The 24,976-nt window shown below is 37.6% G+C and overlaps 1 protein-coding gene and 1 pseudogene across 2 annotated transcripts in view; both read left to right on the forward strand.

Moving 5' to 3' along the window:
- Positions 1–4,844: 4,844 nt before the first annotated feature.
- LOC311078503 (putative nuclease HARBI1) lies at positions 4,845–5,842 on the forward strand (annotated as a pseudogene). The gene has a single exon. The product of its transcript is annotated as a putative nuclease HARBI1 (transcript).
- Positions 5,843–11,091: 5,249 nt separating this feature from the next.
- Positions 11,092–24,976, forward strand: part of ndfip2 (Nedd4 family interacting protein 2) — a 19,215-nt gene continuing 5,330 nt past the window's right edge. Inside the window, exons 1-4 of the mRNA XM_084095063.1 lie at positions 11,092–11,473; positions 18,714–18,876; positions 21,562–21,692; positions 23,596–23,683. Coding sequence (XP_083951189.1) covers positions 11,438–11,473; positions 18,714–18,876; positions 21,562–21,692; positions 23,596–23,683 — 418 coding nt within the window. The 5' untranslated portion in view covers positions 11,092–11,437. The remainder of the gene's footprint in view (positions 11,474–18,713; positions 18,877–21,561; positions 21,693–23,595; positions 23,684–24,976) is intronic.

The following is a 24,976-nucleotide window of genomic DNA, read 5'->3' on the forward strand; positions in this document are numbered from 1 at the left end:
CAAATAAAAAATAAAATAGAGCACAAACAATGATTAATTGCAAAAATCATTGGCAGCTGAAAAAGAAGAACATTGATCTTAAATCTGCAACAGATTTTTAGCAGCAATGATTTTGCAACATATTTTCCATGACCATAACTACTAATTAATTTGCAGCGCACCTTTTATTCTGCGTTTTAGTCAAGTGTGCGCTCGCAATATCGTTTTCCCTTTCTGCTTCACTTTTCTGAGCGGCTGCATCCGAAATAGCATACTTCCCTATGGTAGGCTAAAAACAGTATGTGACAAAATAAGTATGTCAGAATTCACAGTACTCATGATGAAAGAGTGTAGGATAAAAAATCCTGGATGGCCTACTACTTCCGGCGAGATTCTGAAGTGTGCATATGATGGACACTTTACTATCCCATGAGGCCACGGGAGAGGATTTGTGAATAGGTGTGTTCGACATCGGCTGCGGCTGGATGCAACCGATCGGCGAGAGTAGCCGCGTGCAGGCGGGGAGGAGCTGCAAACGGAGACGTGAAGTCGGACACTTTCTGGTTCCCGTAGTGACTGCTCACGTGGTGTTCGCATACTTTACCACAGCTTAAGTGAAATAAATAAATGCAATATTTGCCAAATAATACACAGATGTTTCAGAGACATTTTCATTCAATACTTTATGTATTGCTTCATACGGAGTCTGTTTGAACAAGAATAAAGTTCAACATAAGATACTATCAATGAAGTGGAGTCTACGTTTTTTAATCAGTTTTAATTGGATAAACATGACACAATATAACATTGCAACGACATGAAAAGAGTGTTCACTGTTATAATAAACTGATTTGAGAGCTTTAGAGGAACTAAAGGTGTTCGAATAAACACGAAACACACGTGATCGTTGTCATGCGGTGAATCCGGCCAATCGTGGAACAGCTGTGTCGTCATCAGCCCTCCTGCAGCCCAGTGCAGCCGCTCTTGAGAAGCTGCGCTGGCTGAGTTCTCCGGCTACTCTCGAATCGCTCTCGCGGTACTTTGATGGCATATGTCACAGTCACGTGGCGTCGGCGCTGTATCAAGTCGGACAAAATTTCTAACCGGCATGCACTGCTTTAAGTCAGCCGCCGATCGGTCTGCGCAGAGCTGCATGAAGTCGAACAAGCCTAATGACAGTTAAGTGACGTAACTGATGGTAGGTCACATGATAATGACAACATGGCGAATGTATTACGTCCGGATTACATTCATACTAAACAGACTTATACTATATAGAACATACATTTTTAGCAGTTGTAATTACTTATTCAAAATAACTCAAGAGAGTATGTGATTTTGGACGCAGCCTACGTTTCACTTTATGGCACTGTTTTGAAGTGGGGGTGGGGTCAAGGGAATGGGGCGTGTACAATGGGCCTGGCCACACCCCTCTCAAATTTATGTCATCAGCGCGAGACGCAGACCACAACACATGGCTGAGCAGTGGCATGCGGCGGGGTGGATTACATATTCACTGGCATTAAAACGGTTTCGTTTTGCTAACTAAATGTGTATTAACAGCATTTGCTCAAGTTAAATAAGTAAATAACACAGTTAAAGTGGTGTTTATTATTAGCCGTAGGCTACTTGCTAACGTGAAGTGTCTGAAAAAGCAGCATCTGCTGTTTATTTCTCTCAATGTGCACTCTTTTATAATGTTGATAGATTATTTTGTTTAATTTGATGTATAATAGCTTACTTATTATTGTCCACACTTCCCCATTCACATCTCTCCGGCCGAGATATGGCTCTAATTGTTCTTATCTTGTCTTTATTATATTTACTAATGCCTTTCCATTCACTGTTTTAATATATAATTTCTTTGGTCAGACTTCTCACTTCATTTTGACTTTGTATCAAATGCCCTTTCTTAAAAAAAATAAAAAAATAAAAATCATTCCAATCTTTTCAAAATTACTCATAAAACATAATCACTCCTAGCAGGTACATAAGGGCTAGCTAGCATGTTAGCTTAGCACAGCATCAAGTCATGACAATTTATAAGATTAAAACCATGTTTTTGCTCCAAACTCACTTTATAACACCAGTTGAGTGTTGGAAATAACCTTCTGTGATCCGATGTGGCTTCTTATCATAGTATGAGGCAAAAAATATATATTTTTTTCGAGTTCTAACCAGTGAAAAGGGATATTAAAAGGGATAGTTCACCAAAAAAAGAAAAATTCTAATCACCCTCATGTCGTCCCAAACCCGTAAGACTTTCGTTTATCTTTGGAACAAAAATGAAAATCTTTTTGATGAAATCTGAGTTTCTGTCCCTCCATTGACAGCTATGCAACTACCACTTTAACGCTTCAAAAAAGTTCATAAAGAGATCGTAAAACTAATCCATGTGAATTTAGTCGTTTAGTCCAAATTTTCTTACGAGACTGTATTGCTTTATATGATGAACAGAATTATTTTAGGCTTTTATTCACATTTAAACATTCATCAACTCACACATCAGTTGCTGCAAGCTCAAGCATGTTCACTTGAGGTGCGAGAACCAATGCGGTTCTGTTTATATTCACTGATCAATGTTTATATGTGAATAAAAGACTAAATTTAATCTGTTCATCATATAAAGTCTCTTCGGGAGACCGAGTCTCTTCAGAAAATTTGGACTGCACCGATCAAATCATATGGATTTATGGAAGTAAAATAACGACATGTTCTTGAAACAAAAAAGCTTGTTGAATTGCACTACTTATACTATAGTAGTGCAATTTTTAATACTATACTATACTATACTATACTATACTATACTAAACTATATACTAAAAATATGCATTGCATTAACCCTGCTTGCATTTTAAAGCATTGTATTTTCAGGGCTTGCATTTTTATGGGCTGAAATTTAACATGGTTGTATATTTAAGCTGTGAATATTTCAATTCAAAACATTTCACACACGTTTTCATTATTAAAAATTCAATAATCCATATTCACCTTTCAGATTTCACTTCCAAAATGTTCATTCTGTTTAAAAATACTGAATAAAACCACTGAATTTGTGGAAGCGAATTTGTAACATTTTGGAAGGGAAATCTGAAAGATGAATATGGATTATTGAATTATGACAAATTTGAGGCTTCAATTAATTATGCAATATTATAAAATATGTGAATTTTAAATTGAATCGACACACTAACTTTTATTATTGAAAAAAAAAAAAACTTTTAAAATTGTAAATTGTTTGGTTTATTCCTTCCTTCCGTCGAGAAATAACTATATCTGAAATACTCACTGAAATAACTATATCTGTTCCTGAGCAGACTGTGGAATACCTAGACTAGTAGACAACAAATCAAATGAAAAACTAATATCTTATTCAGCTGAGGTAATGAAGAATGAGACAACACACAATGAGCCTAACGGTTATGGGCGGTGTAAAAGTGTAATGGTTTAATATCAACATTGTGTCAACGTCCTGAACGGTGGTTTAATGTCAACATTGTGTCAACACTGTAACAACCTTCACCACACGGCGTAGTTATAGCAACCTTTTGGCCATGTTGTTAAAACGTTGTTAGAAGGTTGGGTAGCCTACGTTGTGCCAATGTTCAGTGTTTGCTGGGTAATGACAGAATTTTCATTTTTGGATGAACTATCCCTTTAACGGATTATTCTTATGAAAATATCCAAGATGCCTTGAAGAAAATAAATAAACCATATCATCGCAAATGTGTTCATCTGTAAAAACTTTCATGAGTCCATGTTATTCAGCTACAACGCTCTCTGGATGCCTTTGCCCATTTAAGGGATTTCCTGGAACGTCATAAGATATGTGACTATCCCCTGGGTCCATTTTTAATCTGGATCAAATTGATCCGTATTTGGAAATCCCATGTTTTGCTATCCAGGATCACCTGATCCATCTTACTTTTATGCCAGTTTTTTTAAAGGAACATTGGATTGGATCACTGTGATCCAAACACCAAATTTCAAGGATTACCAAATCCTGTTTACCAGAGCTTTAAATGGAACCAACAGTGTAGCCTACTGGCTTAGCAAAGAACAACAGGTAGGCAAAAAACCAGTGGCCACAAATAGCCATTGTTTGTTTTAATTTTAAGAAACAGAAACACTGTAATAAACAGAAACATTTTACATTCCTTATTTTGTTATAATGTTAAAAAACAAAACAAAAACAATACTACCCAATAGTCAAAAATCATTTACAGGACAGATACCAGCTCTTTCCATCTCTGCCTTTAGGAGATGTATCTCCATCTGCACCTTTTTCTGCTGCAGTTGTGGCCTCTCCATCTGCTTCTATGCCTTCAATGCCATGCAGAGCCACTGATTTTTCTCCTCCTATAATATCAAGGACCATATGAGTGAAATCACCCCTCTTATATGGCTTGTTACCTGTTTGGGGGTTCTTGGCTTCAGTAAGGTCTTTTGTTGCCTTGGCCCTAAGGTTCTTCCATCGCAACATAACTTGTTTTATGGTCCTCTTTTGGCCAGACATTGGCCATGGCATTGACATGATTGGTTATGTCCTCCAAAATGTTGTGTTTTCCTTTTTGGTCACTTCTCCACCCTTTGCAGAGCTGAAACCTCCTACTATCGAGGCAAAATTGGCCCGAACACCCTCCAGCAGTGCACAGGTTTCTGCCACAGTGAAATTAGGCCCTTTTGAGTTCATGGTTCCAGCTCTTTGGTGTAGCCAACACTGATCTTAAAAGCCTTGAGCATGATTGCTTTGGCTTGTGCTCAATTAGGCTTTCACCAATCAGCTCATTGCTGGTTAATGGGTGACACCATTTAAGCACATCATGTCTTTGCACCTATTTCTCTTAGCCTACAGAGGCATCCACATGGTGGGTAATGTTCATCGTTACCGTAGGAGAAGGTACAGTACCATAAAGAGTGCATGCTGAGCGTGCCAAACCACTCGAGCAATACACATCAGAAGAACTGTATGCACGTTTCCGCTTTGGGAGAGATGACATTAAGTACATTGCAGATTTTGTCAGTCCAACACCAAACCCAAAGGAGTCATGCTTTATCCGTGGAGGAACAGTGCTTAATCGCTCTGCGCTTTTATACATGTGGGACTTTCTACCAAGTAATTGGTGACAATATGGGAGTGAGAAAAGCAACCGTGAGTAATGTGGTGAAGGCAATAGTACTGGGCAGTCTGATCAATCAATTTGTTTCCTTTCCTGAGGATGACCAGACAGCTCAGACTAAGCATAAGTTTTTTTCAAATAGGGAACATGCCTAGCACTATTGGTGCTGTTGATTGTACTCATGTGCATATCCAAGCACCTTGTGAAAGGGAGTGGGAGTATGTCAGTCTAAAGGGGAGGCACAGCATCAACATCCAACTTGTGGGCCACGCCGACCTCATAATAACCAACTGTGTTGTGAAATGGCCAGGGTCTGTTCATGATGCACGTATTCTATGGGAGAGTGCACTATACAGGGAGCTTCAATCCCACCGACCAAATGGCATAGTATTGGGAGACGGCGCGTATACACTCCTACCATGGCTAATGACCCCTTTTCCAGTTGCAAACACTGGGCAGGCACGCTTCAACTCCTCACATTGCAAAACAAGCATTGAACGCTTAAATGGAGTCCTGAAGAGATGGTTTGCAACTACTTGCAAGTACAACCCAAGGTGGCATGCAACACAATCCTTGCCTATATTGTTTTGCATAACATCGCCACCAGGCGTCATGTCCCTCTTGATGACAATTTTGATGGACCTGAGCCTGATGTAGAACCAGAACAGCCGGCAATGTTCTTACCTAATGAAGGACACACTGGACATGCAATTAGAGATGCAATTGTGAGAAATTACTTTTAACTAGGCTACTGAATAACCAAGTATATTTGTTGTTGTCATTGCCATTAATATAGGGGAGAGTGGGGTGATTTGTGCCAGGGGGGGAAGTAGTTCCACCCTTGTTTCTGGAAAACCATAGAAGAAATTGGTCATGTGACCACATAATTTTGAAAAGCAATCACTTTTACTCGTTCTCCAAAGAAGAGAGACACATGGCATGAGAGTTAAGCACATTTTAGTGCAAAAAACTGTTTTTTCCCTTTCAAAGTAAAATTTCTATGATTAAGGTTTTTTGATTGTAGTGTCTGAACAATTATAGACAAGTTTGAAAACATTTCACACATGTTTTAGTGCTTTAGTAGGCTACACAATGAGTCTATACAGTTAGCATGATGTTAGCTCTTAACTGCTGGATCATGTTAGTTTTTCAAACTTGTGGGTCTGGGGTGATTTGTGCCAGAGGGCCTGGGTTAAGTTGTGCCAGATCCAGACCACCTAGACCTACATACTCACAGGGGATAATCTTGAGAAGTGAGGAGATGGGCATGCCTCATCATTGTTTGACTTAGGCCTGCCTGCTATTTGTTTAATTTAGCTAACACTGATTTCAGTTTTCAGTTTGCACTATGTTATTAAAGAGAAGTTTTATTCCGTTTTTAAGTGGCCTATGTCACAATAGGATGTTTAGAAATAAGCCTAGTCACTTTATTCTTATATGTTACATAATTGACAGACAGCGCTATGTCAACAGGCATCTATTGCCAAAGCATTTTTGCCTGAAATGATTCACAAATATCATATATTGTGTTGCTATGGTGCTCTAAATGGTTGCTAGGGCATAGCTTGATAGCTTCACAATGATCCTGAGAGACTGATTGGTCGTCTGAGTAAAATGAGCCCACCCCTTGTCTCTATGACACTGTGATCCAGAGTTATGTTCAATACAAAATCCCTATGCAATTGACCATAGTAGGAAAAACGCATGCTATGGTATTCCAGGGTGACAATATCTAAATAAACCTTAAATTAGTAATTTTGTATTGAATTTATCTTGCTTTCATATAGCATTACGGTTCATAACATTAAAATGTTCTGTTTTACTTCAGAAATCACTGGCACAATTTACCCCCAATGTATTTCCCCAAAGGCACAACTTCCCCCGCACCAGGGGCAAGTTGTGCCATGAGACCACTTTTTTCCCAAGAGCTATATTTCTGAAACAGTTTATTTCAGATCCAAAGTTATTGTTCTCAGGGATGCACCACATCCTGAAATATATGTACATCCTTAAGTTGAAGGCATTACTGCCATGGCCTCACTTTAAAGTCACTTTGAGTAAAAACTGGCACAACTCACCCCACTTTCTCCTACTGTGGAATTAAATAGATCCCAAACCGAGTTCAAAGTTTTGAAAAACCCAAAGGGAAGGTTTGATCCAGATCAAATGTAAGATCGGATTACATGCTCTGATCTTAGTTCGGAATCCCTCTTTTGCTTTTGAAAAACCCATTTCCAAGATTTGATCCAATCCATGATCCGAAATCCCACTGGATTACTTTTTAAAAACTGGGCCCTGGTTTCACAAGAACAGGCTTAAGACTAGTCCCAGTCTAAAATGCATGTTTGAGGTGTTTTTAGATACACACCAGTAATGTTTATAGCTGCTCCTGGATTAATCTAAACCCTATGAAACCGGACCTAAGAGTCTCACTTGTGGACTTTCTGTGCTAGGGATCCCTCTGGCTACCAGTGTGAATGAAACAGACATTATATGAGAGTGTTTAGTTCATATTAGCGAGTAGCCTATGCTTAAAAATAAATAGGGCTTGGTATCGATACAGATGTCCCGATTCGATTCCGATTCACAAGATATCAATTCGATTCGATTCAATGATTAAATTTTCATTGGCCGCCCGCACCACAAAAAAAGTATTAAATGAATAAAATAGTTATTGTTTTACCCATGTATCCTTGTATTGTAATATGACACCAACATTTTAGATACCACAGCTAAAACTACTATCTAACTGATATAAATTTCAAAGATTATTAAAGACACGTAAACAGTCATTAATAAAAAAGAACATAATCAAACTACAAGTAATAGCACAAATAAATACAATAAAACAAAGATACAAATGAAATAATCAGTGCTTTTAATGTTTTTCAGGTTGGTCTAACAGTTTTCAGGTGCAGAAATTGAATAAAATAATTAAATGTAAAATAACATGCATAGCTCCAGTGAGTGAGACAAATGAAAAGGAAAATGCTGGTGAGAATAAAAACATTTCTCCTTTTTTATGAAACAAATAAACAATATATGTAACTTCTCAACTATCACAAATGGACTTGTTTGCCCAATTTTTAGCAACTTTATCTGGAGCAGCCTATAGGCCCCTGAAGCTGGTAAGGAGAACTTGCAGAGTTTTAAATGTCCTAATCAGTTGTTTTTGTGAAAATGCAATGCAGTTATGTTGCCTGTTAAGAAATGTTGCTTATGTTACTATGTGTGCGTTTTTGTGCATGTGCGTGTGTGCATGTACGTGCGTATGTGCTTGTGTCTGTTGTTCTTTTAAAGTCATCATCTTTTGACCTCACCACAACACACCCAACCATCACACATGGGACAAGTTGCCAGCAGCTCGCTGAACCTAGTAAGAGAAACTATGTAGTAAAAACCTAATTGGGTAATCAAAAATCGTATCATATCCATTTCCTATAGCCATGCAGTCAGTAGTCCACAAGTTGTAGCTGTCCCCCCCAGGCCAAGGCCAAGTTGGCCTGGCCAACGGATTTCCTCACTTCCTCACCAGACAAAAGGCTGCAACAAAGGCTGCAAAAAAAGGAACAAGTAAGGCTCGACAGAAATACAAGCAGAAAACAGATGACGATGCTGAATGCATCTACTGTGAATTAGATGTGAAGGCTGCCAGGAATGGGCTCATGTTGAATGTTCAAATGAAAATCATGGGGAGTTCATCTGTGAGATATGCATGGATAAGAAAAGCAATTCAAATAAATTAAATGTTCTCCCCTAGTGAAAAATAAATGTACTAAAATGTATTTGAAGTACATTTATTTAATGCTAAGTATACTACAAATACATTTACATAAAATTTCTTAATATAAATACCCTGCAATTGTACTTGTGGTATACTAAATTGATATAGGCTACTGCTAAATTGGTACAACTAATTTTGTACTTAAGATAAGATAAGATAAGATAAGATAAGTCTTTATTGTCTCCTATTGGAGAAATTCGTCTTGGGCATTCGAGAGAACAATGGCAACACATTGCGTATAACACACACCCAACACACAGTTAACCTACACAAAACATGCTCATAATTATCCCATCCAGAACTTAAATTAACATCCAACAACCACACACAGTACCCCCCATAACATTCCTCACATTCACAGAAAAACAGAAGAAAACCCACATCACACACTGTGCTGAGGTCCAACTAAAGATATCTTAAGTTTATTTGATTGTGCTAAAGTGAAACTATTGCAAGTATACATCAGGTACACTTTAACTATCTTGCATTTAAAGACTGATATTATACAGTGATCATACTATCCTTAAAAATAGTGATATTAAAACACATTTTAGGTTTAATATCAAGTAATGTGCATTGTGCTATAAAGAAGTACTCCAAATATAGTTAAATTATAATATTTAAATCAGTAAGTCCGAAGTGATATGTCAGTAAATATGTTAATAGATTTGTAGTATATTTAGTATGAATTAAATGTATTTTAAATACATTTTGGTATAGTACTTTTCCCCACTAGGGCCTATTTAGCCTATGCATTTATTTATTTATATATTTGATTGATTGATTTATTGTCTGACTGACTTGTTCATTAATAAATATTCATATTTATATACTGTTATTTTGGCGTGTCTTTTTTATTTTATGCTAAAATGGTTTGTTGCCTACTTTGATTTTGCTGTAAATGTATAAAGCAAATTACTTTGTCAGAGTGGAGGCATTTTACCCCATTTAACTTTTGTTTCACTGAAGAAGTTACAGTCATAACTTAAGCCAATTAAGCCATAACTGACTATGTTCACTAGGATACATGGCAAAGCAGGCATTTTGAGATACATTTGTGAATTTATTTATTTTTTTACATTTTTTTTTCTCACTTTATTGCATAACAACAAACAGTCATGTTTATGGCCCTGCCTAAGGTGGCCCTCTAGTGCCTGTTAAAGCAATCGCATCAACAATGTGCTAAATGCAACGAGCTAAGCTGCTTATAAATCTTCAGACTAGATGTCACTTCATTTTAGAACATATCCATTTTTTTTAATTACTTGTGTCATATACTACTACATCACTGAATATTGTCTGATCTTATTGTTTTTAGACTTGATGCGGTGATGGTACATAATAATAATTATATATATATATATATATATATATATATATTTTTTTTTTTGTAAAGTAGCATGTAAGTATTTGGCTGCTTTTGAAAAATATTTAGATAAATTACATATTTATATTCATCTATGGCTCTTGCAATATTGTAACTGCGTTATATTATTATGTTCTGTTGTTCATAAGACCTTGCTTTTTTATATAAAACACAGATTTGAGATTTCAGATGATCAATTCAATAATCACATTTCAAACTCAAACCAATTTAAAGAACTTAAAGAGATTTACTATTATTATTATTTTTGTTTATTGTGTCTTTATGTTTTGTTCAGCTTTTCCCAAATAAACCCCAAATATTTTTGTATGACAGCTGATGTATCTCCGTCTTTCAAAAGATTTTTGGAAAGATTTTGTTTGAACTTTAAATTTAAAAAAATAATATAATTATATTGCATATATACTTATTGACCTGTCATATTTAACTTACAGTAAGCTACACAATCTTTGCATTATCTGTCCAGTAGATGGAGATATGCATGCTTGATTTCAGAACTGCAATCTGGTATAGTTGTTGACACCACAGGATCACTGCACTGCTCTTTGACCTTTCAAATATAATTTCACAGATAAGAAACAAATACACCGAGATTGGTCAATGCAACGGTGCCGTCAACATTATGAAATTAATATACCACAGTGTTTACATAACTTTTTAGGCAGGTCACCTTGAAGGACATGCACATTACAAAGACAGATATTAAAGGGGAAAAAGGTGTAAACATCTGCCAGTTTTTCCAAAAACACACAGAGCTCGAATTACATAAACATACAGCCTATACCCTACAACAGAGTTCCAAAGTTCATTTTTCCTAAACTCCCTTCATTAACTGGTGAGAAAATAGGCTATAGCACTTGTAATTATTTTGCAAATATCTCTGTATATCAATAAATAAAAACAGTTAGACGTTCACAGTGCGGCGTCACTGTTGCGTCATGGGCATCTCCTCCCACTCGCTTTGTTTCTTCACTGTAACGTTAGGACTCACTGCATCTCATGACCGTTCGCGTTAAATCATGTCTATCGAGTAAATGGGGAGAAAAAACTACGGTCTCCGTGTATGACTGATCGGTGCCATATGATCTCAAGTAAGATCGGGAACTGCCTTTAATTTGAATTAATCAAGGATTTACTGGTTTTATTCGCCGCTGGCTGGGCTGGTCGTATATGAAAATGGACCAGGCGGCGAGCCGCTACCAAGTGGTAAGTCTAAATCACGCATCGTTATATAAGTCGATCAAATATTCCATGTTATACAATAGACGGTCATGTCCGAGCTGCTGATGATTACTGTCATTTTATCCGTGTACCTTTAATCGTAGCCTACGTGACTTCCGCATCATCACATCTTCACCGCGACAAAGTGCTCGGCAGTTCACAGAGGACAGGACGCGTTTTTAAGTTGAACTACTTTAATAATCTCGCCCGAAATTAACGCAGGCTCAAGAACGCGTGCTGCGGCTCCTAACACAGCTGGATATATGATACAGTGGCTAGTAACCGTAGTTACTAGTAGCAAAACCACAAAAAAATAGGCTATGCCATTGTTTCACTTTGCAATTTGTAATTAAACCATGGACATAAAAATGAAGAATCGTTTTAAAAGGCATTTTGAAATAAGTCCACTGGTTTGTTGCGTTATGCTGTTGTTTATGTTTAAGAATGTTCATATATATTCATACCTGTCAAAATTTGGGTACCAAAATACTGGAGACTTGTGAAGGGGAGGGGGGTTGGGGGAGATTATGGGGGGTGCTGGATGGCAGAGGCAGGCTAAATTTATTTTAGTGGCGATTAAAAAAAAAGTGTGATTATAATGTTTTTTTGATTTTTGCAATCGATAAAAACAAATAAAAAAGAAGCATGAATAGGCCTAAGTGTTATTCATGTTTATTTTTATTGAATATTATGTAGCCTATTTATTTATGTTAATGGCGCAGATATTAATATAAATAAATACATAATATTCAATAAAAATAAACATGAATAAGACAGGCCTGTTCATGTTTATTTTTTATTTATTTTTACCGATTGCAAAAATTAACTAGATTAATCACACTTTTTTTTCTGATTAATCACGATTAATCGTCATTAATAAAACGTACGTTTTTAATATAGTTTATAATGTAATAATTTCACAGATAATCTCCAAATTAATGTAGAAACAACATAAAGACAGTATATTTTAAATATTTTTTTTTAAATAATTGGGTGCTGTCCCTTTAAAACCAGCCGCTGCTGACAGAGACGCAGATCTCACACGCATCTCATTCTCTCACAACTCTTTGCCTTCATTTAGCCTAAGACTTTATTTAACTAATTTAAGACTGCTCAGTCTGCTCTTATAAGGATACTCGACTAAACGTGTGTTAGTGTTCGTTCAACTTAAAGCCAAAAGAGAACTCGATCAATTTGTCTTGAAGGGTTTAAAATTATTTATGAATAAAAGCGCATCATAGCCTATAATGTAACGCCAGCCAAAGGATGACAGAGAAAAACGGATGCTGCATTAATTGCGTTAAATATTTACCACTGAGTCTTCTCCTCCCATTTCTACCAGTGATGCTTGTTCAGCTTCCCGCATCTACTACCTGTGCAGATATTAACAGCGCAACTGGGTTAGGTTACCAGGTTGAGCTCACAAATGGGTTGAAATTTGGATGATGTGTTGATTGTGTGAGTAGTGTGCGTTTCATACAAGATCTGGCAACTGGACAACCTTGGAATAATATATTGATGTGATTATTCATATAACAAGGTTTGGGCCATACAAATTGCTGGAGTTTCACGTGAGAAATAACAAAATGGGAGGGGGAGCGGGTGATGGGTGTGAAATACGGGAGACTCCCAGGGAAACCGGGAGTGTTATTCAATCATACCTCTCGGCTCTCACTCGGTGCCATCATTCAAAGTCACATGACTCTTTTTGTTACGAGGGATTTATTCGGTAAATGAGTTTCAATCGCAGGTTATGCAAAAAATGTTTTATGTGATATCCCAAAATTTGAAGAAGAGGCTATAGAGGCCATACTTAAAAGGTTGTATATATAAAAAACTTAATATAGGCTATAGAGGCTATAGAGGGGTGTTTTCGACCGCATTACCTGATTTGCACACATCACAGTGAGGCTAAGGTTTAGGGGTGGGGTCGGGGGAAGGGCATAATTTTCATTGGATGATTTATAAACACCCACCTGTTTGAAAACACCCACACATTTAGAAACACCCACTTTTGTTCTGCAGAGAACCCATATTTCAAAATTCGCATACTGAGACAACTTGATTTGTCCCTCTAAAAAGGTTAAAAATAATTCTATGGCATCATAGGTGCGTTGGGGAATGTTCAAGTACACACTGAGCCATAATAGATGATTTTTGGGCATTCATTCAAATGCAGTTTGAAGCTCACAGACATGTTGAGCGCATTTGACATTCAATTTTGAAGCATTACGGCCGCGTTCCAACTCAATGTGAGTTGTCACGGGTGCACTCTAAACCTTTTAAGCTTTTGGGGCGTTCAAACGCATTTTGAAACACCACAGACATGTATGGGTGCATTTTGACATTAGTTTTCATGCTTTGCATTCCAATCCAATTCCAATGTGTTCCAATGCAGTTTGAGTTGTCACAGTTGCACTTGGAAGTTTTAAGGTGACATAAGTGCATTTGGAACGTTAGAATGTGTTTAAATAATTCAAGAGAAAAAATAGTTACTTTCAGGGAATTTGGCGCAAAATATTTGTAATGAAAATGGGCATTGCTGCAATTGGGGAAGCCACTCTTTTTACATACATCATAAATGATGGACCGCAATAAATGTTGTCATGTTATCTTGCATTTGGAGGCGGATGCCTGGTGTTCGCGAACGCAATCATGTGAGACCGTTCTGGGAGGTCATGATACCCAACCATTTTGATGACTTTGGCTCATTCATCTCACTCAGAATAACTAAACCAACATTTGAGATGCTGTGCAATGAAATTAATCCACTGGTTAGTCCAGTAATGATGTTGTTTATGGTTAAGAATGTTTGGACCTAATCTATTCAGTCATACAATTTGAGTTGTCATAGGTTAACTTGCAATTTATAGCCACATAAACACTTTTTAGTCTATATTGGTAATTAGGTTTTGTTTTGGGGCCCTCAAATTCATGCTGAGGCATCGTAGGCAAATTTAAATTGTTCTTTCAAATTGAGGCGTCACAGGCCCACGTGGAAAATTTAAATGACTCAGAATGTTTTATATGCACTTTGAGCCGTTAGATTATTCTAATGCACTTTGAGGCATCATAGTGACATGTTTGAACTTTGAACACATCAAAGGAGTGTTTGGGGTGTTCAACAAAGTTTTAAAGCATTTTAATCATGTTTATGTGTGGTCATAGGTGTGCTTGGGTGTGTTCAAAGGCATTTTTGACACATCATATGTGTGTTTGGGATATCTAAACGCATTTTGGTGCATTCCAATGCATTTTGAGGGGTCGTGGCTGTGTTTGGGACGTTGAAATGCATTTTGAGGCATTGGGTGCAAATGTAATGTCCTTTTGGTTGACAGTTCACTTGGTTTTCAAAGAATTACAACCTTCTTACTCTATCATAAAGAGCACCAAGTGCATTATAATCACAAGTTTGTGTGTGTTTTCCACCCTGAACAATAGAGAACTGACCCTGTAATCTGGATCCAGAGCCTATTGTTTATTATGGAAATCTGGTGACTCACTGCTCAGCTGGAAAGGGTTATGTGAAGTGTCCCAGAAAATAATATCTTTTATAAACCTACAATACAAACATTATGAAGATATGCACCTTACAAAAAAATTACCTTGGTAATAAAAACATGTTTTTTTGGATTATAGTACTTTGTGTATCAAAAAAAAAACAAGGACAGCTTCTAGTTAAACATGTACAGAGTTGTTGTGTACAGACCACACAGATTGTAGACTTTGGATTTGATAATTGAGAGTAAAAATCTGGTTGTTGGTATACGCTTATTTATTTAGGGACTAAGGCTAAAATATTGTAGTCTTCACTTAATGTTATTTTATGCTTCATTAGAAACCCTGTTATTTTCTGTTCTCAAACTCTTGATTTATAACAAGGAGAGCTTTCTGATATATTTTCATTTTCAGAGAAGAGCAAACCACAGCAAATGAAACTCAATTCCTGGAGTCTTGAGTAATTCATCCAGCAGGCCTCTGTATGTTTTCAAAGTCTTTTCATCATTTCTAGGAAAGGGAAAAAAGCACACAAACTTTTTTTTGATCTTGCTGCATGTTAGAATATTGCTATAGCAACCAAATGTTATAATATCACTTCTTAGATGTGTCAAGAAATAGGCGTTGCTTGTCTTTCCATTTTAAGGTACATCGATATTTAGGTGGTTGTGGTTGGTTGTACCACACAAACCATTCTCAGAAGTCGCTTCCTGCAGTGTTTCATAGCTCAGCCTTTGCTGCATTAATTCTTCTTAATTCTTATCCATTTTATTATACTTGTACCATGATATCACTTTCTCCCACTTTATCTTTGAACTCGTCATTAGTCAGACTCAGCACACTGCAGAATTGCAATTATGCAACTGTGCAATTTTTAATTAGGCTTAATCTTTGTTCAACAGTTATGCAAAAAGCCAGTTTTGATGTGTTTTTTTTTGCATTTTTGCTGCACCTCTCTTCCCAGTCTGTCAGTAACACTCTGTTTAGTTCCTGTCTCTATGAAGCCCCTCTTTCCGAAACGTGCAATGCGCTCTGATTGGTCGGCTGGATCAGTGTGGTATGATTGGTCAACCGCTTCATGAGTGTGTCAGAAATGTTCGCCCCCTTGTCATAACCACATGTTTCTACACACTACGAAAACAACTTATCCAGGCATCACCCCTTTTTTTGCATATGCCTTGGGTGGGAATTATTTAAATGAGGAATTTCGTGACGTGTTTCTAGAAGAAAACTCGAGACTACAATGGAGGCGTTTCAGGAGTTCAGAAACAGTGACACTGATATAGAGAATAACTCCCTTTAGAGGGACTTTGTGTTTGCAACTTTGCAGACTTTTTTCACGCTCAAACAGCAACATTACACACTAAAGAAAGATGAACGTACAACATTTTTTTTAGTTAAATTATTGCCATTTATTGCACAAGGATATGCCCTTTAGTTTTTTGTATGTTACTTGCTTCTTCATTCCATGTAAAGAAAAGTGACATATTTAATCAGTTGGTCCAGATATTTCAGCTGAGGAACTCAAATGACACCAAATCAACACTTTTTAGGGTTTTCGCGAATTGTGAATTCACTGATTCTGTGCGGTCTTAGTCATAACACAGATAAGATGTACTATTTATCTCCAGTCTGATAGTTCTTTACAGCCCATTGCAAACCACTTGAGATGCTTTCTTTGTCCCTGGCCAGTTGTTTATGTAATGGCAGTTCAGTTTGTCTTTTGGTTGTCCTCATTGTAGAGTGAGGAAGCCTGATTCCCCATTGGTCCGCTCTGTCCTTGATGTGGCTTCATGGTGCAATCATTTTCATGTGAACTTGGTGCGCAACAGATCCTGAGCGTCATTGACAAAATGTCTTATCTTGCAAAATGTGTGGTCACTACCGCCTCTCCCTATACTCAGAATTTTAAAATCTAAAACAATCATGCATTCAAAAGCGATTTCAATACCCTGCATATGGATAGCGGCTCCCTGAAAATGTGTACAATTTAACAGTTTAGCCACATTGAGATCCCAATATCTCTGGGATTGAACCATATAGGGCCTTAAAAACAAGGTACCTAAAGAAAAGATTGTTAAAAACATGGGGGGAAACTGTCACCATTGGTATATTATGCAACAAGGATTGCTAAAGAGAACATAATTTACTAAAGAGACCTATCAATCTGTGAGTAAAAATAAAATAATGATGCTGCCATCTTTCTAAAGTCATTTTCACTCTGTAATTTGGTTTTACATTTTATGTGAAACTGTCATTTTGACCCCCCCCTTCTACAAAATAGTGGATTACTCCGTAAATATTTACCCATGGCATTTCATATTTTGGCTTTCATTTCCTATTCATGTTTGTCTTTCTTAAGAAAAAAATCGTATCAAAATGAAACATTTGAGCCTGTGCCTCCGGTTGAGTTGACAGGGAGTTACCCTATTGTGACAACCCTACTAAGAGGATTGTCAATGTAAGTCACTGAATAACTGCCACGTATGCAAAACAGACTAATTTCACCAGGTCGAATCCCCTCGTATCTGTTTGGACGGTTACTTCTCAACGACGCTTCAAACAGGTGCAGTTGAAGGAACAACCTTGTGCCTCAGTCTTGTGGTTTGCATTACCGTCGCTCTCCTGTTACTGTGTGAATCTCGCTGTTTGCTAACTTTGTTGGCAGGCAACTGTGCATCCTACTGCACTCTGATGTGCCAAATACATCCCTTGCAATCTTGAACTGTCGAATTACCATTAGTCCTCAATGCCTGGAAGACATTTTCAGGTTACTTCATGCATATTAAGAAGTAAGGCTCCTTTTGGACACTAAATGTTTAATTTGTTTCAACACCTTTTTCTTGGAGTTTAGCTTTACAGATTGTTTTGTTGATTGTAGGGCGAGGGCAGGAAGGTTATGCGTCCCTAGAGTCCAAGTTGTTGACGTGTTCCTTGCAGTGTTAGATGATATACTCCCTTGGTTGAGTACATCATGGTGTCAATTCACCTAACGCACCTAACAAGACCTTGTCAGATCTGTCTTAAAGTTGGTATGAAACAGAAGGTGCGATAGTCTTTTTTTCTCTATTGTGACTTATATCTGAGTGAAACGGCTTCTCGAACGAGAAAAATGTATATGGTGGGGATTGATTGGATGGTTGGATGGTTGTGGTTTGCTATTGGTCGAGCTCATGTGAGTGACAGGTTGTCCCGCCCTCACGCTAGTAAACAGGTCATTTTTTTCAAAGAAAGGCACATTAATACATTTTTTTTATTGAGTTGAACTTTATTGTCTATTCTGTTTGTCACAGAGTGAAAATTTGTCTTTGACAACACATTAACAACACAAACACAGAATTAACAAAATTATACAATTAAACACTGTTCCAATCATTCCAAAAATTAAAAAACACGCTATAATGCCGAAAATTAGAAAATTGTACGATTTAAGATAATCACTGCCATTGGGACAAAATATTTTTTATACACGTTTCTTCTGGCCAAAGGAATTTTGTAATAATGATGTACATTGATAAATAATTTAAAATAAACACTGCAAAGTTCTATTAAACAATTTGAATTGTCAATTTTGATTTCATGGTGTGAGGGCGGGACAACCTGTCAGTCACATGAGCTCGACCAATAGCAAACCACAACCATCCAACCAATTCCAATCAATACATTTTGAACTTAACACTTAAGTGACGTTTCTTCAGTCTGAACATTTGTTTCTGTCCTTCCCCAGTTGCACAATGAGGACGACTCCTCTGAAGGGGCTGCCGGGGGCGAGCCGTCCACATCGTCCCAGGCCGCTGCCGCTGAGTTAGGCATCAGCAACCCCGCGGTGGATACGGATGCTCCGCCCCCTCCGTATACTAGTGTGGCGCTCGGAGCAACCGCTGCACCAGGTACAGACACATTATCATTTCCAGAGCGAGGAAGGGAAGCAGGAATCTACTTGATTAGCAATTCTAGACAAGATTTATAGTTTGCACATGATGACAATAGAATAGAAACGTTTTCAATATGCATTAATGAAATGATACATCAATTGCCATTGTTATGACACTGCGAATGAAAACTAAACACAGTGTGGATTCTGGGCACCTTTGCAGTGTAAACATTGAAATAGACGACCAATCACAGTGTCGTTGTTGGTTACAGTTTAGACACATTTTAACGTACACTACTGTTCAAAAAATGTGGGGTCAGTAAGATTTTTTTTTTTTATTAATACTTTTTTGGATGTGTTAAATCAGGGTTCACCAATCTCGGTCCTGGAGGGCCGCTGTCCTGCAGAGTTTAGCTCCAACCCCAATTAAACACACCTGAACCAGCTAATCAAGGTCTCACTAGGCATACTAGAAACTTTCAAACAGGTGTGTTGGAGCTGGTTGGAGCTAAACTCTGCAGGACAGCGGCCCTCCAGGGCCGAGATTGGTGAACCCTGTGTTAAATGGATCAAGTAAAGACATTTATAATGTTTCAAAAGATTTTTATTTTAAACAAATGCTGTTCTCTTGAACTTTCTATTGTTAGGGGGTAACAGTTTAGGACCCAAGGACCAGATGTTTGAAAGAAGACCCGGAGTCAGAATTATAATAAATTGAAGAAAAGTTTTACTGAAAATAGTTTGCAGTTTCATCAGCAGAAGTCAGCTTCAAGACTCACACAGGAGTTCGTAGGCCGCCTCACTTACAGTGACAAAGATCACAGCAGTTATACTCTTCACCAAGGTCTAAGCTACGTCATTGCTTCAGGTTAAATGATTCTCATTGGTGAAGAAATAGATAAACATAATAATATTCCACACATATACAGATAGACTGAAGCTTTTCTCCATCGATTATGCGGCTGACACTCGGACCCTGAAGTTAGGCACGTCGTGACCTTCCAGGACGCAGATTTGGGTTGCTGGGCGCCAGCCTGTCCTGAACAACAACTCAGTCAATCTCCAATAATGCCAGTGGTTCCTTAACCTGTAACCAAGAAGACTAACACACACACCGACACACAGCTTCCTCAAGGTTGGATTTGTCCAGGCTCTAACTATAAACAGGAGAGTCCTCTCAAAACATCAAGATAATGCGTTCTTTCTCTCAAGAAAGTAGAACTGGAAAGTAAGGCTTTAACAAAGAGATGGTCCCTTAAACTATAGACTTCATTGACCCCTGTGACCATAGTTGTCAGAGTACCCTAGAAAAACCGATGTATGTACTGTATTGACACATGTTGAAGACCTTTCTCAAACAAAACATCTTTCCATATTTCATTTCTGGAAGCCGGGCTAAATGAGCAAGCACTGTTACTGCATTCATATCAAATACAGACAATAGAGAATACATGAAGAGAATATTTCACTGATCACACCGGTAACTTCTATAACAAAGTAAAATCTCACAAGCTTAGAGAAGTCATTCAACTCGTGATATTTAGAAGAAAAAATACTGATTAATACCTTGATTAAAATCACTCATTACATATACATTGAAGCAGTTATTGATCAAAGAATCCTGAAAATAATAAACCTAAGTGTAGTCTAAATCTAAATCTAATAAATGTATCTAAGTTTGCACAAAAATCAGCATATTAGAATGATTTCTGAAAGATCATGTGACACTGAAAAACTAAACTAACTAAACTTTGCATCACAGGAATAAATTACATTTGACATATATTCAAATAATAATAATAAAAAAAGGTTGATTGTAAAAATAAAAAAATAAAAAAAGATTGTAATAATATTTCACAGGATTGCTGTTTTTACTGTATTTTTGAGCAAATAAATGCAGCCTTGGTGAGATTAATGGCGCTTTTCCATTACCAGTACCAGCTCAACTCGACTCGACTCGACTCGACTCGGCTCGGCTCGCTTTTCGCTCCGTTTTCCATTGCAGATAGTACCTCCACAATAGTACCTGGTCGTCATAGCGACGCCGCAGGAAACTGCCGTGACTTAATCTTTTGCGCGAGACACACCCGCTACCCACACACACAGGACAATGGAGGAAATCGAGTGTATGCTGTTTTTGGATGTTTTTATTTTTGTTTTTGCTGTTTTTTTATTCAGGATACTCCGTCTGGCGCGTGCAATGATGACGCAGTGAATAGTGACGATTCTCTCTGACCAATCAGCAATCTGTCGTGTTTTCACGTCACATTTTAGTATCGCCTCAGCTCGCCTCAGCCTAAGACACTTAAAAACCTCTCACAGTGGGATATTTTGAAACTTAACCACGCTGTGCGGTTGCTAAGGTTTCCTTGATGGTTGCTAGGTGACTACTGATTTTCCTAAGTATAAAGAGCCTCCAGGTTTTGAAAATATATTCTTATGAAATTCTCAGCTGAATTCTCAGATGTTTTCCCTGTTTTTATCATCCACAAGGAGACACTTCTAGGTCTGATCACTGCAGAGCTCGTTTGCATCTCTGTGTGTGTTATGGGTTTCTAAGTATGAGCAATACTAGTAATAGTGATTTTTGACTAAGCAATATCAAGACAGCGCTCCCTTGAAATACTGCTCCCTCGGAGGTATACTCATACCTAGAAATGTGACGGATGACCTGACCTGTGTTTTTTTTCTTGTTTTCCAGAGAGCACATATCCAGGGGAATTTCCCGTTCCTCCACCATACAGCATTGCCACGTCTCTGCCCACTTACGATGAGGCAGAGAAGGCTAAAGCAGCAGCCATGGCTGCCTCGGCGGTGGAGGTCATTCCACGAGTGAGTATCTCATCCATCGCGCCCACATGTTCTGCAAAAAGAAACTCCCAAGTCCTCGATTCGCACAACTTTCCACTGCGTCTTCGGTAAAGTCCAAAACAGCCCCTCAAAGGAAGGATGTTTGCTGTAGTAATGCTGGTGTGATTTGATGATGACCAAAATGAAATGGAGCATATCTTGATTTTTATTTTAAAATGGTGTCTGATTTGCTTTTAGCTGTAACATGAGGAGAACCTTTTTGAGGATGTGGTGTGCCATATAAACCATGACCTAAATAGAGAATCCCTCAGATACGCTGATTTCTCTGAGCTCAGATCAAGAAGTGTTATGTAATGTGGCCCCAAAAAGTATTATTTGGGCAGTCTTAAGAATGTCTGAATGTCATTGCATTAGATAACTGAGTGTCAAACCAACTGCAACATCTGCAAATAAGTTATGCTTTTCTCAGAACTAACTTCCCTTTTTTTTAATTTTTTTTTTTTAGTGACTTCCACACAGCATTTGTTTAAATGAAGTGCTAATTTACTACTTACTATATAAAATAATAAAACAGTTATGCAGCACTAAACATTTAAAATGTATACATGCACTACCATTCATAAGTTTGGAATCAGTAAGATCTTTTTTGAAAGAAAGTAATACTTTTATTTGGCAAAGATGCACTGAATGAATCAAAATTGACAGTATAAAGACATTTGTAATGTTATGATTCTTAAGAAATCATTCTAATATCCTGACTTGGTGCTCAAGGAACATTCATTATTATTATTTTGTAATTGCAAAATGAGGACATGAGAGAGGAAGCGCGCACCCATGAAATCACTAGAGAAACAAAGAATGAATTAGAGCATTATTCAAGACTTTTTACTTGTGTTACACAACCGCTACAGTTTTGAGCTGCGGTCGCAATGTGGAGCTGGGCTGGCCACTACCAGAGGCGTAGGCTGGATCATAAAGGAGTAGTTCACACAAAAATGAACATTTTGCCAATTTACTCACCCTAATTTCATTCCAAACCCCCGTGGAACACAAATAGAAACGTTGTGAAGAATGTTAAAGCTGTACAAGAGTGATTCATACAATGAAAGTCCAGTTCCTAAAAAGTATCATAAAAACACCAAGTAGTCCTGCAGTCAGATACGTCTTTAGTGCTGTGTTTCAAAGCAATGCAATGGTGAATGTTTTAGATGCCTCACTAATTTTGATGTTAGCCTCAAATAATGTCATCGATTTGATGAAGCGCTGCAATGCGTCTAAAGGCACCATAAGTGTGGCACCATTCATTGGTGCTTGAGAGCAGAGACATTATACAAAACAACAACCTCTTTTTGTGGTCATATGGGTTTGGAACAACATGAAGTTGAGTAGAAGACAGATCTTTTTATTTTCTGGTGAGCTACTTCTCTAAAAGCAAAAATAGAAATAAAAAAAAAGGATTTCCCAGAAAATGCTTAACCTTAAAGTTGCACTGAAGGGCCCGTCCTTGCTGCTAGTGCACTTGAAGCGTTTTTTGGATGAAAGTGTTTGCTGAAAGGAAAGTAATCAAGCTTTCGGAATTAGGGGTTACGTCACCATGTTGTTGCCCGTGTTGTTTATTAAAATGACTTTTTGGAGAAAATTGCAATATATCAAGGTTTTCATGCATTAAGTTATTTAGTCCTTCATAAGTATTTTCCACCTTCTCCCTGACTCTTACTTAAACACTGTATTTGCTTCTATATGTAAATGTACTCTGATGTGATTGGCTAACATCTACATATAATTTGTTGTTTATCAAGGTTGGTCCAGTTATGTAAACATTGTTGTCACATTACATCCATGGTGATTTCTGAACCAGTTTTGCCTTTTAATATGCTTCTGAAACACTCGTCAATGTTTCTCTTTATCCATCTACTTAAAAAAGGATGAGGATTTTCCGGTTCGGGATGACTTCAGTGACGCTGATCAGCTGAGGGTGGGAAATGATGGAATCTTTATGCTGGCCTTCTTTAGTAAGTCAAGTCATGCAGACTGTTTACGGTACACACACAACACACAACACACGTTCATGTTTGGAATAGCATTAATCATTTGTGCAGAAAAAACGTATTTATTTGCAACATGAGGACTGGACTGAATCAAACATGCAATTTAGTAAGGTTTTGTCAACCTTTTAGCATATGACATGTTTTAAGCATTTATCATTTTATAATGCATACTGTTTCACATGCTTTTTTTGTTGTTAAAAATATGCAGATATTATATATTAGATAAGCATAATTAAGAACACAGTGGCTGCATCCAAAATTACATACGTCCCTACAGTATGTAACATAAAAAGCCGAATTCATAGCACTCAGTAAAAAGTAGGCAAAAATTACCCGGATGACCTACTTCTTCCGGTGAGATTCTGAAGTGTGCATATGATGGACACTTTACTATCCCATGAGGCCATTTGTTAGAGCTCGCAAAGTAATAACTTAAAAACAATGGCTTTCTCAGGAGAGTAAGTGATTTCAGTTAGTCCATTAGTGCTCCCTGTGCGCCACCTGGTGGTGTTGTGATGAATTGCACGTCACGTTATTCCAACCGCAGTAAAGCATGATGATCAGCAGTGCAGTGGATCACAGTCCAGTCATGTTTAATGAATGATCAGTCACTCTTTCATTAGTAGTAGTAGTAGTAGTAGTACTTTATTGATCCCAGTTGGGAAATTAAAGTGCATTAGCAGCAATACATGAAGATAGTAAAGTACTCACAGTAGGCTACACACAGAACATACTATACACATATAATAAATAAACAAATTGCCATCATCTTGTTTGAAGTTTAAGAAGGACAAAATAGAGTACAATTTCAATAAAAACCGGTCAAACAATAAAAGCAGTAATGAATATTTTATGTCTGATAATGAACTGCATTAAGCACAGCTATACGATGGGTGTAGTGACCTAAATCCTAGACTGAATGGTTAATGAGACCTCGGCACGGGATAGATGAGTTGTAAAGTCTCACAGGCATAAATGACCTCCTGTAGCGTTCTCTGTTGCACCGTGGCTGGATCAATCGGTTGCTGAATGTACTTCTCATTCCAGCAAGCATGTCATGGAGGGGGTGTGAGCTATTGTTTGTGACGGTCAACAGCTTGGACATTATTCTCCTCTCTGTAACAACCTCAAACATGTCCACATCCACTCCAATGACAAAGCCCGCCTTCTTAATAAGCTTATTCAGCCTTTTGGTATCTCCAGCTTTAATCCCAGTGCCCCAGCACACTACGGCATAAAAGAGGACACTAGCGACGA

The sequence above is a fragment of the Abramis brama genome (assembly GCF_963993115.1).
Source record: "Abramis brama genome assembly, chromosome: 2".
In the NCBI taxonomy this organism is placed as follows: domain Eukaryota; kingdom Metazoa; phylum Chordata; class Actinopteri; order Cypriniformes; family Leuciscidae; genus Abramis; species Abramis brama.